Genomic DNA, 16659 nt, shown 5'->3' on the forward strand with positions numbered 1-16659 from the left:
CCGCAATCGCTGCTTGCAGCTTTAATTATATATATATATATATATATATATATATATATATATATATATATATATTTATTATTATTTTTCTTACGACTATTCGGGCACTTTTGGGGGCCTTAACGTGCTCAAAAACTCTTGAAACTTTGCACACAGGTCAGAACCCGCGGCCATTAGAGCCGGACTGAAGCTGGTACCCGGGCGTGGCAGGGGGGCTCGACAGCGCCCCCTGGAACAGGGTCCGAAAACTTGGTCCATAAATCAAACACGCTTGCATGAAATAATATGAAACTCGGTACACTTATAGATCTCATCAGTTCATATATCCTTCATGCTCTGACTTTTTACCCCAGCCCAACAGGAAGTCGGCTATTTGGGGTAGTTAGAAAAACGCATTCAATGGAATTTAAAATACTCCTCCTAGACGATTCAACCAATCGCCACGAAACTCGGTGTGCATGAAGTCAAGACATTGAGGATGACAAATTGCGAGGGGATTTTTGATATCTCGAACGGTTTGGCCGTGGCGAGGAAACGAATTTATGGCGAATATTGGAAACAGGAAGTGTGTTATAACATCCTCATACATTAATTGATCTTGATGAAACGTCAGCAGTGTGTTCGCTGTAAGAGGCCGATCACATGGATGTGACTATTGTGAGTCAAAGTTATAGCGCCACCAACTGGCAGCAGAAAGTGTGTCACTTTCAAAATGCTTTGAATTCACCCTCTTATTTTTACCCGATTTGCTTCAAACTTCATCTGTATAATGTAAACACACGACAGATGTAGACCTGTGAAAGGATTATTGATATCTTTAATACTGTCGCCATGGCAACGCTTTAAACTTTTATATTCTTTTTGGATTTATTTGAGGCTCTTAACATACTTCAAATTGCATGAAACTCAACATGCATATCACATTTATTGTCTAATAGACATGTGCGAAGTTTCAGAAACGGGCGTGGTAAGGGGCTCAGTAGCGCCACCTTTAGTCAAAAATGGGGTATTAGTTTTACCTACAGTAACCAAAATCGGTATCTATATTTATCTCCCCGAGCCGGACAACTTTCTAATTTACCGTCATTAGCTCCGACCAACAGGAAGTCAGATATTTTGGTTTGAATGTGTACTTTTAGGAGCATTTTCCCTCTGCCCCTCTGCGTCTGTGTGTGTGTGTGTGAGGAGGGGGGCTAGTTTAGTTTAACCCTTTCTCTGCTGTGTGCAAAATCTAGGGCACTTTTGGGGCCCTTAACGTGCTCGAAAACTCTTGAAATTTTGCACACAGGTCAGAACCCGCAGCCATCAGGGCCGGGCTGAAGCTGCTACCCGGGCGTGGCAGGGGGGCTCGACAGCGCCCCCTGGAATGGGATTCGAACACTTGTCCGTATATCAAACACGCTTGCATGTAATAATATGAAACTCGGTACACATTTAGATCTCATCGGGCCGAACAACTTTCGTGCTCTAAGTTTTACGCCAGTCCAACAGGAAGTCGGCTATTGTGGGTGGTATGAAAACGCATGCCCCTGGAATTTGAAACACTCTTTCTAGAAAATTCATCCAATCGCAACCAAACTCGGTCAGCATGAAGTCAAGACATTGAGGATTCTAAATTGCGCACGGATTTTTGATATCTCGAACGGTTTGGCCGTGGCGAGGAAACGAAATTATGGCGAGAAAAGAGAAACACGATGTGTTATAACGTCTTCATACATTAATTGATCTTGATGAAACTTCAGTAGCGTGTTTGTTGTAAGAGGGCGATCACATGGATGTAACTAATGTGAGTCAAAGTTATAGCGCCACCAACTGGCAGCAGGAAGTGTGTTACTTTTGACAAAAGTGGGGGGGTTAGTTTTACCTAAAGTCACAAAACTTGGTATGTATATTGTGCACATCGAGCCGGACAACTTTCTAATTTACAGTCATTAGCTCCGACCAACAGGAAGTCAGATATTTTGGTTTGAATGTGGTTTTGTCTCTCTCTGCCTCTCTCTGACAGAGTTCCCCCTGCCATTATGTGTGTGTGTGTGTGTGTGTGTCTGTGTGGGGAGGGGAGGGAGGGCACACACACACACATAGACAGCCCCCCCTGTGTGTGTCTGTGTTGGGAGGGGAGGGAGGGCACACACACAGACAGTCCCCCTGTCTGAGTGTGTGGGGAGGGGAGCAGAAAGACTATGAACAATTGTGCCATCTAGTGTTTTATACTATGTATAAATGTATAAATGTTTTTTTATTTTAAACAAGTGTTTTAAAGTACACTAATTTCAATTAATTATATGTTGCATTTTTATGTATATTTAAACATTATCAAAGTTAGGATGTCATTTTTTTAGTTTCAAAAGTTATCTGTCTCGGTCTCCCTTTGGCTGTCATTACCCTCCCCTCACTCCCACAGTCTCACTTATTTATTTCTGTGTCAAATAATATTACCATTAACAAAAAGTTTGAGTTTCTTTTTCAATCAATGTATTATGTGTAACTTAAAAATAAGCAGATTAAACAGATATGTTTGAGGGCAAGACATGAAAACGATGAAATATAATATAGTATTAGTAAAAGAGTGCAGTATAGGGTTGGATGAATCAGATAAATAACATATTTTGTTAAAAAAACATTTGGTTAAATAAAATCGAGTGATACATAGGGCTATATTGCCCTCTCGACAGTCAAAGCGGGTTACGTTATTGCCCGTCGTGCACAGGAACCCGAAAGGCAATGGGGTGGCGGCTTTTATATATATATATATATATATATATATATATATATATATATATATATATATATATATATATATATATATATATATATATATATATATAAATATAGCTGCAAGCAGCGATGGAGGGCCCAAGCCGGGGGCACCGCCACCCCGGTGCCTTTAGTTACACTAAAGGCACCAGGGTGGCGGTGCCACCGGCTTGGGCCCGTAATCGCTGCTTGCAGCTATATTTAGGGCCCGAGCACCGATGGTGCGAGGACACTATTGGAATTGCTCTGTTTATTATTATTATTATTATTATTATTATTATTATTATTATTATTATTATTATTATTATTTTCCGCATTTAATCGCATTTTTGAGGGCCTAAACATGCACGAAAACTCACGAAAATTTGCACACGCGTCAGAACTGGCGAAAATTGACATCTGATATGCGTTTCAGAATTGGGCGGGGTAAAATGGCTCGATAGCGCCACCTATAAAGGTTCAACGGAGTACGCCTCCCGCTACGTTTCACGTATGTGTACGAAATTCGGTACATACATGTAATGAGCCAATACCTACAAAAAAGTCTCTTGGAGCATAGCCTTAAACACAACAGGAAGTCAGCCATTTTGAACTTCCTCTCTGATTTTTGTGCAGTTTTTGCCATTTTCAGGCCTCGTACTTTAACGAACTCCTCCTACAGTTTTAATCTGATCATCTTCAAATTTGGTGAGTGTAATCTTAAGGCCTTTGCGACATTAAATTGCGAAGATCTAGAGTTTTCGTCGAAGGGCATGTCCTCGGCGGCCTGACAAATTTTGATGTTTCGCCATGAAACAGGAAGTTGCTGTAACTCAGGCAAACAATGTCCAATCTGCCCCAAACTTCACACGGTTGATAAGAGTCCTGCCCTGAACACATGACCATGCTCAAATTCAGTTACAGTCATAGCGCCACCTGCTGGCAACAGGAAGTGACATGTTTAACACTGTTTTGGACTCCTAATAACATAAAAAAAAGTGCCAGCAAGTGTTAAACATGTTAACAACATACTAGAAACATGCTAAAACATGCTAGCAAACATTAGCTAGGTGCTAAATCATGCTATTAATGCAATTAAATAGGAATTTGCTGTAACTCAGGCATTGGATGTTTAATCTGCCCCAAACTTCACACGGTTGAATATTCTTATGTTTAACACATTTACATGAGAATATTCAGTTATAGTAATAGCGCCACCTACTGGCAACAGGAAATGACATGTTTAACACTGTGATGCTGTACTAGCAACATATTAAATATCCCATTGAGTTATAAACATGTTAGAAACCTGTTAAAACTTGCTAGCAATTCTTAGCTAAGTGCTAAAGCATGCTAATGCAATGAAACAGGAAGTTGTTGTTACTAAAGAAGGCAATGTCCAATCTTTCCCAAACTTTACACGTTTGATAAGAGTCCTGTCCTGAACACATCTACATGACACTTTTCAGTTATAGTAATAGCGCCACCTACTGGCAACAGGAAGTGACATGTTTAACACTGTGATGCAGTACTAGCAACATATTAAATATGCCATTGAGTTATATACATGTTAGAAACATGTTAAAACATGCTAGCAATTCTTAGCTAAGTGTTAAAGCACGCTAATGCAATGAAACAGGAAGTTGGTGTTAATGAAAAAGGCAATGTCCAATCTGCCCCAAACTTCACACGTTTGATAAGAGTCCTGCCCTGAACACATCTACATGACATTTTTAAGTTAAAGTAATAGCGCCACCTACTGTCGACAGGAAGTGACACGTTTTACACTGTGATGCATTACTAGAGACATATTTAATATGCCATTGAGTTCTAAACATGCTAGAAACATGCTAAAACATGCTAGCAACACTTATCTGAGTTATAACGCATGCTATTATCCCCATAATCAAGGACATTTTTGTAACTGACTTTGACATACTCCTCCTATTTTTACCTACTTAAATTCACATTGCCCACCATGCTCTGTCTTCCTAAAGCCACAGGGTGGCGGTGGCACGGGTGCGAGGGCCCTTTCATCGCTGCTTGCAGCTTTAATTATTATTATATTACTACCTTTTGGGCACTTTTGGGGGCCTTAACGTGCTCAAAAACTCTTGAAACTTTGCACAAATGTCAGAACCCGCGGCCATTAGAGCCGGATTGAAGCTGGTACCCGGGCGTGGCAGGGGGGCTCGACAGCGCCCCCTGGAACGCGGTCCGAAAACTTGGTCCATAAATCAAACACGCTTGCGTGTAATAATATGAAACTCGGTACACTTATAGATCTCATCGGTTCATATATCCTTCGTGCTCTGACTTTTTACCCCAGCCCAACAGGAAGTCGGCTATTTGGCGTAGTTTAAAAAACACATGCAATGGAATTTAAAATACTCCTCCTAGACGATTCAACCAATCACCACGAAACTCGGTGTGCATGAAGTCAAGACATGGAGGATGATAAATTGCGAGGGGATTTTTGATATCTCGAACGGTTTGGCCGTGGCGAGGAAACGAATTTATGGCGAATATTGGAAACAGGAAGTGTGTTATAACATCCTCATACATTAATTGATCTTGATGAAACTTCAGCAGTGTGTTCGTTGTAAGAGGCCCATCACATGGATGTGACTATTGTGAGTCAAAGTTATAGCGCCACCAACTGGCAGCAGGAAGTGTGTCACTTTCGAAATGCTTTGAATTCACCCTCTTATTTTTACCCGATTTGCTTCAAACTTTATGTGTATAATGTAAACACACGGCAGATGTAGACCTGTGAAAGAATTATTGATATCTTAAATACTGTTGCCATGGCAACGCTTTAAACTTTTATATTCTTTTTGGGTGCATTTGAGGCTCTTAACATGCTTCAAATTGCATGAAACTCAACATGCATATCAGATTTATTAGGTACTAGGCATGTGTGAAGTTTCAGAAACGGGCGTGGTAAGGGGCTCAGTAGCGCCACCTTTAGTCAAAAATGGGGTATTAGTTTTACCTACAGTAACAAAAATCGGTATTTATATTTATCTCCCCGAGCCGGACAACTTTCTAATTTACAGTCATTAGCTCCGACCAACAGGAAGTCAGATATTTTGGTTTGAATGTGATTTGATGGGAATTTTGCCAGTCTCTCTCAGTGTCTGTGTGTGTGAGAGAGGAGGGGGGCTTTATTTTAACCCTTTCTCTGCTGTGTGGGACTTCTCGGGCACTTTTGGGGCCTTTAACATGCTCGAAAACTCTTGAAACTTTGCACACAGGTCAGAACCTGCGGCCATCAGGGCCGGCCTGAAGCTGGTACCCGGGCGTGGCAGGGGAGCTCAACAGCGCCCCCTTGAACGTGGTCCGAAAACTTGGTCCATATATCAAACACGTTTGCATGTAATAATATGAAACTCGGTACACATATAGATTTAATCGGGCCGAACAACTTTCGTGCTCTAAGTTTTACGCCAGTCCAACAGGAAGTCGGCTATTATGGGTTGTTTAAAAACGTATCCCCCTGGAATTTTATATACTCCTCCTAGAAAATTATTTCGATCGCCACCAAACTCGGTCAGCATGAAGTCAAGACATTGAGGATGCTAAATTGTGGACGGATTTTTGATATCTCGAACGGTTTGGCCGTGGCGAGGAAACGAATTTATGGCGAGAAAAGACGATGTGTTATAACGTCTTCATACATTAACTGATCTTGATGAAACTTCAGTAGTGTGTTTTTTGTAAGAGGCCGATCACATGGATGTAACTAATGTGAGTCAAAGTTATAGCGCCACCAACTGGCAGCAGGAAGTGTGTTACTTTCAAGATGCTTTTGACTAAAGTGGGGGGGTTATTTTTACCTACAGTCACAAAACTCGGTATGTATTTTGTGCACATCGAGCCGGACAACTTTCTCATTCACAGTCATTAGCTCCGACCAACAGGAAGTCAGATATTTTGGTTTGAATGTGGTTTTGTCTCTCTCTGACAGAGTTCCCCCTGCCATTCTGTGTGTGTGTGTGCGTGTGCGTGTGCGTGTGTGTGCGTGTGTGTGTGTCCGTCTGTCTGTCTGACACCCCGTGTGTGTCTGTGTGGGGAGGGGAGGGAGGGCACACACACACAGACAGCCCCCCCTGTCTCTGTGTGTGTGGGGAGGGGGGCAGAAAGACTCTATTAAAAATAGGTATATTGTGCCATCTAGTGTTTTATACTATGTATACATGTGTTTTTTCTTTTAAACAAGTGTTTTAAAGTACAGTAATTTCAATGAATATATATACCACACTTCATAGGAATTTTCGGTGTTGTGTACTTACAATGGCTGCTGATTTCATGTGTCCGTTAAGTCCATGAGACTGTAGGGTGTCTAATTTTTCTTTTTAGGTTTTCAGAAGGGTGCTCACGCATACTTTGTGGTTGATATGTGCCCTCGATGCGCACTTTTGCAGAACCCACACTGATGCAAGCTCTAAAGCAGACTTCTTCTCGACAGTCAAAGCGGAGTTACGTTATTGCCCGTCGTGCACAGGAACCCTAAAGGCACCGGGGGTGGCGGTTTATATATATATATATATATATATATATATATATATATATATATATATATATATATAAATAAATATAGCTGCAAGCAGCGATGGAGGGCCCAAGCCGGTGGTACCGTCTTCCTGGTGCCTTTAGTGCAACTAAAGGCACCGGGGTGGCGGTGCCACCGGCTTGGGCCCGTAATCGCTGCTTGCAGCTATATTTATTTATATTTATTATTATTTTACTACCTTTTGGGCACTTTTGGGGGCCTTAACGTGCTCAAAAACTCTTGAAACTTTGCACAAATGTCAGAACCTGCGGCCATCAGGGCCCGACTGAAGCTGGGACCCGGGCGTGGCAGGGGGGCTCGCCAGCGCCCCCTGGAATGGGATTCAAAAACATGTCCATATCTCAAACACGCTTGCATGTAATAATATGAAACTCGGTACACATATAGATCTCATCGGGCCGAACAACTTTCGTGCTCTAAGTTTTACGCCAGTCCAACAGGAAGTCGGTTATTATGGGCTGTATGGAAACGCATGTTCTGGCATTTGAAACACTTGTCCTAGAGAATTCATCGGATGACCACGAAACTCGGTGTGCATGAAGTCAAGACATGGAGGATGCTAAATTGCGAGGGGATTTTTGATATCTCGAACGGTTTGTCCGTGGCGAGGAAACGAATTTATGGCGAATATTGGAAACAGGAAGTGTGTTATAACATCCTCATACATTAATTGATCTTGATGAAACTTCAGCAGTGTGTTCGCTGTAAGAGGCCGATCACATGGATGTGACTATTGTGAGTCAAAGTTATAGCGCCACCAACTGGCAGCAGGAAGTGTGTCACTTTCAAAATGCTTTGAAATCACCCTCTTATTTTTACCCGATTTGCTTCAAACTTCATCTGTATAATGTAAACACACGGCAGATGTAGACCTGTGAAAGGATTATTGATATCTTAAATACTGTTGCCATGGCAACGCATCAAACTTTAATATTATTTTTGGGTGCATTTGAGGCTCTTAACATGCTTCAAATTGCATGAAACTCAACATGCATATCAGATTTATTAGGTACTAGGCATGTGTGAAGTTTCAGAAACGGGCGCGGTGGAGGGGCTCAGTAGCGCCACCTTTAGTCAAAAATGGGGTATTAGTTTTACCTACAGTAACAAAAATCGGTATTTATATTTATCTCCCCGAGCCGGACAACTTTCTAATTTACAGTCATTAGCTCCGACCAACAGGAAGTCAGATATTTTGGTTTGAATGTGATTTGATGGGAATTTTGCCAGTCTCTCTCAGTGTCTGTGTGTGTGAGAGAGGAGGGGGGCTTTATTTTAACCCTTTCTCTGCTGTGTGGGACTTCTCGGGCACTTTTGGGGCCCTTAACGTGCTCGAAAACTCTTGAAACTTTGCACACAGGTCAGAACCTGCGGCCAACAGGGCTGGGCTGAAGCTGGTACCCGGGCGTGGCAGGGGAGCTCAACAGCGCCCCCTTGAACGTGGTCCGAAAAACTTGGTCCATATATCAAACACGTTTGCATGTATTAATATGAAACTCGGTACACATATAGATTTAATCGGGCCGAACAACTTTCGTGCTCTAAGTTTTACGCCAGTCCAACAGGAAGTCGGCTATTATGGGCTGTATGAAAATGCAAGCCCCTGGAATTTGATATACTCCTCCAAGAAAAATTATCCTATCGCCACCAAACTCGGTCAGCATGAAGTCAAGACATTGAGGACGCTAAATTGCGGACGGATTTTTGATATCTCGAACGGTTTGGCCGTGGCGAGGAAACGAAGTTATGGCGAGAAAAGAAAAACACAATGTGTTATTACGTCTTCATACATTTATTGATCTTGATGAAACTTCAGCAGTGTGTTTGTTGTAAGAGGGCGATCACATGGATGTGACTATTGTGAGTCAAAGTTATAGCGCCACCAACTGGCAGCAGGAAGTGTGTTACTTTCAAGATACTTTTGACTAAAGTGGGTGGGTTATTTTTACCTACAGTCACAAAACTCGGTCTGTATATTGTGCTTATCGATCCGGACAACTTTCTCATTTACAGTCATTAGCTCCGACCAACAGGAAGTCAGATATTTTGGTTTGAATGTGGTTTTGTCTCTCTCTGACAGAGTTCCCCCTGCCATTCTCTGTGTGTGTGTGTGTGTGTGTGTGTGTGTGTGTGTGTGTGGGGAGGGAGGGAGGGAGGGAGGGCACACACACAGACAGCCCCCCCCTTTTCTGTGTGTGTTTGGAGGGGAGCAGAAAGACTCACACTAGAGTGCGGATCGGGCCAAATTTTTCAGTCCGAGCCCGGCCCGCGTCCGACAGAGCAGTAACCGAACCCGACCCGAGCCCGACAGGCATAAAGATATTTATGTTCGAGCCCGACCCGAGCCCGACAGTTAAAATCCCATTTTTTTCTCATACTAATGACACATGTACGTTTGTTTGTGTGGAAAGCCCGCTTTTATTAAGCAACTGTAGGAAGGCAATCGGAAATGTCAACAGGACAAGCGCATCAGCGCGCGGAGCAACAAGCGCTCTTAACACCTGGCGCGCGCACATTATGCACGCGTTTCGTTGTCACGGCTACATAAACAAATGTCCGCACACAGGAAGACGGATGTTATGGTAATATTTTACATGTATTTTAATCACAAAAACGAACGTTTGCATCAAGTGAAAGCATCAGGCACATCGGCTACCTACATAATAAGCTGTTTTAAATTTAAAATGTTCAATGCCTTATCGCGCTGATCAGCAATCAGTGCAATCAGTCCCAGGTAAGAGGCATGAATGATGGGAATTGGACTTCTGGGAGTGAGGTTAATATTCCGGAGACGGTTCCCTCAGGTTGTGAAAAGGAGGCGGCGCGGGAGCCCCAATAGTAACCAACTGCAGAACCCCAGAACCATATGTCATAGCAGTGTGATCACGACAGCGCCAGCCTAAAAGTCTGATGCCAGAAGTGGGCGTGGCCAGACATTGCGCTACTTCTGTGTTTCAAAGTTTAAAACAATGCTGATATATTTTTTTTGAACGATTTCATTACAAATGTTTATTTAATATATATATATATATATATATATATATATATATATATATAAAATATTATAACATATAATAACAATGTTTTGTCCTATTAACAAAAGACAGACAATGTACTATTAACAAATGTTAATAGTTTTTTAAAAGTTAAAATGATACTTTATGCATTTGGTTAGTGTCAAATGATTAACAATATAAATTGAACGAAGTTTAAAACAAACAAAATAATAAAACGAAAACAAAGCTTGAACATTTGATTTAATTGAAAAGCATTTTTTAAATAAAATGTGTTTTTTTCCTCTGAAATAGCAAAAGCATCGCACACTAGCTGTACCTGCTCTAAATAAATAATAGTCATTAAATAAAAATACAAAATCGAAATAAATAAATTATATTTTATTGTTATTTTTTTAATTCTTGTTCTGTTCTGAATATCAATACATTTAAAGGATTTGTTGTGGAATATTTTGAGTATCATAAAATCAGAACAATTCTCATTTTAGTGATTATTTTTATTTTTTATTTTTTTCACTGTTCTAATCAGGTCATGCAAGTCAAATTCTTTGTCTTGTCCCTTAAAAAAGGTAATATATATATATATATACCACACTTCATATGAATTTTTGGTGTTGTGTACTTACAATGGCTGCTGATTTCATGTGTCCGTTAAGTCCATGAGACTGTAGGGTGTCTAATTTTTCATTTTAGGTTTCAGAAGGGTGCTCACGCATACTTTGTGGTTGATATGTGCCCTCGATGCGCACTTTTGCAGAACCCACACTGATGCAAGCTCTAAAGCAGACTTCTTCTGGACAGTCAAAGCGGAGTTACGTTATTGCCCGTTGTGCACAGGAACCCTAAAGGCACCGGGGTGGCGGTTTTATATATATATATATATATATATATATATATATATATATATATATATATATATATATATAGCCACCGGCTTGGGCCCGTAATCGCTGCTTGCAGCTATATTTATTTTTCTTTTTCAATTTATGTGAAAATTTTAATGTGATAAAGTTATTTTGTTTTTCATTAGATATTTTCAGGTTTAAATTAAATAATAAATGAAACTTATTTCTAATAAGTTTGTGTAATTTCAGACTCATTAAGACAGGTCAGGGTAAATCTGATTATTTTATTGAGTTTTGCAGGAAAACCAAGTTCCCTTTCGAGGGAACTCGAACTGCGTTGATGACGACACTTTGGGGAATGCCCTTAGAGTAACGCATCTGAAGTATGAATGAAACTAATCCAATCCTGATTGTTGCTGCATCATGATGTAACGTGACGGCATACACGGAAGCTACAAAGGGATGCCGGCACACAACAGAGTTAGCTTTTTGCTCTTCAGCAAGCGCTCTGTGTCAAACTGTCTGTCCTATTTGGTGTTGTTTGTCCTGTAAGAACTTCAAATAATGGTCTGGATTGCAATATATAATCTAGTGGCTCGGATCTCGCGTTTGCCGAGGCAGCGCATAGATTACGGGTCTACTCTGCAATAAGATTCTGTGTGGGTGCGAGGCATGAACAGTCAGCTCCTGAGGATGCAGGAGTTTAGATTACGAAACCGTATAAATAAATATTAAAACAGTATTGTCTGGTGATTATGGCTGCATTTAATTCTATGAAATTAAAATGATGGAATATTATCTGACTTTAAAAAGTTAGATATTTGAATTTAGCCTACCATTCAGATCGTGTTTCACTTATCAGTCTGAATGGTACACTCAAGGTGTACTTGGCTACCATTGCGGGTTTTCCCCATTTTTTATTTTTTTTTACCACGCTCCTCTGGATGATGGGCCTCTGTGAAGACATCAGCTGGTCATACGTTTCCTCCGTGGGGCTCGGAGGATGAGACCTGCGGCTCGTACCAGAGGTCCCACATGGGACCTGGTAGTGGTTCTCGAAGGGCTGGTCGAGGCCCCCTTTGAACCTCTGGAGTCGGCTGAGGCCAAGAACCTTTCCCTCAAGGTAGCTTTTTTTATTAGCCATTTCTTCTCTGAGGAGAGTAGGAGACCTTCAGGCGCTCTCTATATCTCATGGGTGACTGGAGTTAGCTCCAGGCGACTTTAAGGCTATCTTGTATCCCAGGCTGGGCTATGTGCCTTAAAGTGCCATTTAATGTGGTACGGTCTATGGTTCTGCAGGATTTTCATCCTCCACCTCACGTGACGGCGGATAAAGAAAGAATTCATTTTCTCTGCCCTGTCAGAGCTCTCAAGATTTATGTCCAGAGGTCTTCTTCATGGCGGAAGTCAGACCAGTTGGTGGTATTCTTCGGGTTGCCCAAGAAGTTGCTTCCCGCATCCAACCAGACCATCAGTAACTGGTAGGGTTGGGCATCGAGAACCGGTTCCAACTTGGAACCGTTTAAAAAATAACGATGCCATTGGAATCGTTTAGAGAGAAAAAAATTGATTCCGATCATCGGTTCCGCGCAAGTTTTGGTTTCCATAGTGGCCACCGGATTTCCGAAAGTGCCCGCGCTTGTTCTGTTGCAGCCATGGAGCACGGTAAGCGGCGCTCAAAAGTGTGGCTTTATTTCACTTTTAAAAAAGCCTGAGTCGGCACTCGCACAGTGCAACACTTGACAAACTGCATGGTGTACAAATTAACAAGGAGTGTCCAGTGGCGTAACTTTGTTTTAAAAAGTGTAAAACAAGACAGGTGGGGTGGGGGTTGGTAATGCAATGCTAAATCACATATATAATGTACAATAACATTAAGTCCAACAATCGATTTAAATAGTACATTGGGTTTAATTTGTCGTTTAATGAGATGTAATACATGTTGTCAGTGCCGAGAATTTTCGTATGAATAAATACATAAATCCGCTGCGCTTATTTAACGTGTACCTTAATGGTCCAGTTGTAGAACTTTCGTCAAGCGTCTCAGATGTTCTGGGTTCTAAACCGCACTTGTAGAGGTTTTTTTTCTCTCTCATCAAAACCGATTATGCTCATCAGTGGTTGTATATCAAGCAGGGACACGTTTGTGTGCATTATATTTTGTGATTTCACCGGAACGAATAGAGAGTCTCCTCAACGGATTGAAGCGCGTGTCCGAGTGAAGACAGTGCGGTGTGCACGAGCCAGAAGACAAACACTGTATCCACGCCAATGATCGCACATTTCAGTGCTAGATTGTCTCTTATTTATCAAACGAACGAAATGAATGCTCTGCTAGTTAACTGGAGATGTTTTATTTATATGTATTGGAACATTCGGATCAAAATAAAATGACTCCGCCCCTCGAAGAATCGGAATCGAGAATCGAAAAGAACCGAAATCGAAAGGAAGAATCGGAATCGGAATCAGAATCGTTCAAATCAAAACGATGCCCAACCCTAGTAACTGGGTCGTTCAGGCTATCTCTATGGCCTATCAGGTGCGCAGCTTGCCTTCACCTTTGGCCGTGAGGGCTCATTCAACCAGAGGCATGGCGCCCTCTATAGCCCTCCTTTCAAGGGGCCCGATCCAAGAAGTGTGCGATGCAGCAGGATGGGCCACCCCTCATACATTTATCAGATTATATAGCCTGGACATTCCTTCTACGCCAGGCACTCTAGTGCTCTCGTCCTAAGTGTGCCTGTGCGCAGCTTCACACTGGGACAGGAAGGGCTCGTTGTGGCATAGAGGGTACTCGTTTCCCAAAGTGTCGTCATCGACGCAGTTGGAGTTCGCTCGAAAGGGAACATCTCGGGTTACGACTGTGTTACTGGGGAACGAGACACTGCGTAGAAGCTTCCTTTGCAGAAGCTAACTCTGTTGTGTGCCTGCGTCCCTTTGTAGCTTCCGTGTATGCCATCACATGTTACGTTATGACGCACCACCAATCAGGATTGGAATAGTTTCATTCATACTTCAGATGCGTTATGCAAAGTGTAACGTTAGGCATTCCCCAAAGTGTCGTTATCGACGCACTGTCTCATTCCCTTCTCAGGGAACAGGGGTTACACTCGTAACCCGAGGCGCTTTGTTTACAACTGTGTGCAGTAATGAGTTTTCTATCCTGAAAGCATTTTTGAATTAAAGATGCCTTTGTTTTTTAAACGAATATAGGAGACCGAGAAGAAAGCAGAGAGGAGATTCAATCTCCTGATTATTCACTGATGAATGCATTAAACATTTACAACTTTCTGTGGTGTTTTCAGTTGTTGTCGAGGGTTCTAGAAAATATTTGCTTGTGAAGACACACACTGGACTGTTTTCTATCTGAAAAATGTATGATTGCTTAACTCTGAGTAGGAGGAATGTTTGGAGGTGAGGCACATGTTCGGTACCTGTGACTTACCGTATGTTAGATGAAAAGATAAATGTAAATGAGGTGATGAGGGTTGAGTGATAAATAGAGCATCTGCTCTCCCAACAAGACCATAAGATGTGTTTTGGCAAGGGCCTTGTATTTAGTGGTGAGACTTATTGTAACCAATGACAGTCATCTAGATTTCGGTCACATACATGACAGCCAATGACAGTCAAATACATGAACATATTTCATTTGTAAACTGTCAAATCTGGTATTGTAAATAACAGTAGTTATAGGATAATTCTCTAGAGAGGTCCTTGGTTAGACAGACTTAAATTTTCTGTTCATTTCTGATAACAATTGGCCTTTTTTTGTTCTCCAAAGGCTGGTATGATTCGTACTGATTCTGATGAGTACTTCATTGAGCCTCTGGAGCGAGGAACACAGCAACACGAGGAGAGAGGAAGAGTGCATGTGGTATATCGAAGGTCTGCAGTATTACAAGCTCCTTCTGACATCTCCTTGGATTACCAGCCGATCCGTACGTATCACTGGTTTATTAAAGTCTTGTGTGCATCTGTTGATTCTAGCCTTGTCCCATTTCCTGTGTATGCCTTTGGCTTTGGGTTTTCCACAGCTTCATGTTGCTGATCATTTAATAATGCTTGATTTGAAACCTCTCTGTGTACACTCTTAAAAATAAGGGTTCCAAATGTTTTTTTTTTTTTATGACATAGAAGAACATTTATTGGTTCCCTAACAAACCTTTTAATGAACAGTTTAAATAACCATTTTTTTTCTATGTGTGAAGAACATTTTAATAATCGAAAGAACCTTTTGTGGAATGGAAAGGTTCCATGGATGTTAAAGGTTCTTCATTGAACCATAGATGCCAATAAAGAACTATTTTTAAGAGTGTATTTCTCTCTGCTTTTTTTAGATATCCCTCTGTATTTTTTATTGTTCACTGCTATTGTGACTGTGTTTACCCAAGTGACAGGGCTGGCACAGGTGTCTATGGTTGCCGATTTGTGCCACTTTGTCATATTTATGGTTCTTTAGAAACTATAAAAAAAAAAAAAAATTAAATCAGATATACAGTACCTGTGCTAAATTACTGTTAATGGTACATGCTTTCCCCCCTTTTGAATGAATAGTTTGAATAATTTGTTTGGAGCGCATAAATTAATTTATAAAAAAAATAAAATGATATATATATATATATATATATTACCTTTGCTCAAATGAAATCAAATGTATCGTGGCACTTTTTAGAAATGGCGTACTAAAGCATGCCAGAAACTCTGAAGTCAGGCATTCTTTGTAGGTGGGCCAACCCATTATTGCTTAACAGCATCCTTCCAACCAGATCACATAAACCTTTTTACAAACCGCCATCAGGGCGTGTGAATGAATGGCAGCACTTTCAATTCACAGCCAACTTTTTTTTTGTTGAAGTAATTTTATAATCACGTTTGAACAGTGGGAAACTCTGGGAAGTCAAGCCCTTTGTGCGGTCACGACCTTTCAAGATTTCCTCTCAATTCAGTCACTTCTAAAGAGTCAAGTGCTTGTATGGTTGTAGAGGTTGCCATGGTGATGTGATGGCATTCCATTGTCCCAGGTGGGAAACATGGCGTAGGCAGAGATGATTACGCTCTCGCTCCTGTTGCTTAGATAGCCACAGCGTGCTGCTTATAAGATGAGGAAAACTCTTCTCTGTTTGGCCAGCAGACCTTGAAGTTATTGCCACTATCAAACCTATTGTGACTTTTAATGTACTACTTTTAAAACCTAACAAATGTTTAGCCGTATGTGAATTACATAAAAGATGCAAGATCCATTTTTATGGACAGACCTCTCTCAAGTTATTAAAGGGATAGATCACTCAAAGATGAAAACTCATCTACTCACCCTCAAGTTGTTTCAAACCTGTATGGTTATGTGTTATTTGAACTCCTGTGTGGTACACAGGTCAGCTGCTCACTCTCCTGACCAACGAGAAGTTCTCTTTCCTAAATTAATGTGTCTAGAGCTCTAAGAAAAGACCAAAGCGTCTATCAGGTTACATTTGCAACTGTGCAAGTG

General features: G+C 41.3%; 1 protein-coding gene across 1 annotated transcript in view; it reads left to right on the forward strand.

The window, feature by feature from the left end:
• adamts3 (ADAM metallopeptidase with thrombospondin type 1 motif, 3) overlaps positions 1-16659 on the forward strand; it is a 154872-nt gene that overhangs the window by 42024 nt on the left and 96189 nt on the right. The window contains exon 4 of the mRNA XM_079607110.1: positions 14956-15112. Within this exon, the coding sequence (XP_079463236.1) occupies positions 14956-15112 (157 nt within the window). The remainder of the gene's footprint in view (positions 1-14955; positions 15113-16659) is intronic.

The sequence above is a fragment of the Phoxinus phoxinus genome (genome assembly GCF_949152265.1).
Source record: "Phoxinus phoxinus genome assembly, chromosome: 3".
In the NCBI taxonomy this organism is placed as follows: domain Eukaryota; kingdom Metazoa; phylum Chordata; class Actinopteri; order Cypriniformes; family Leuciscidae; genus Phoxinus; species Phoxinus phoxinus.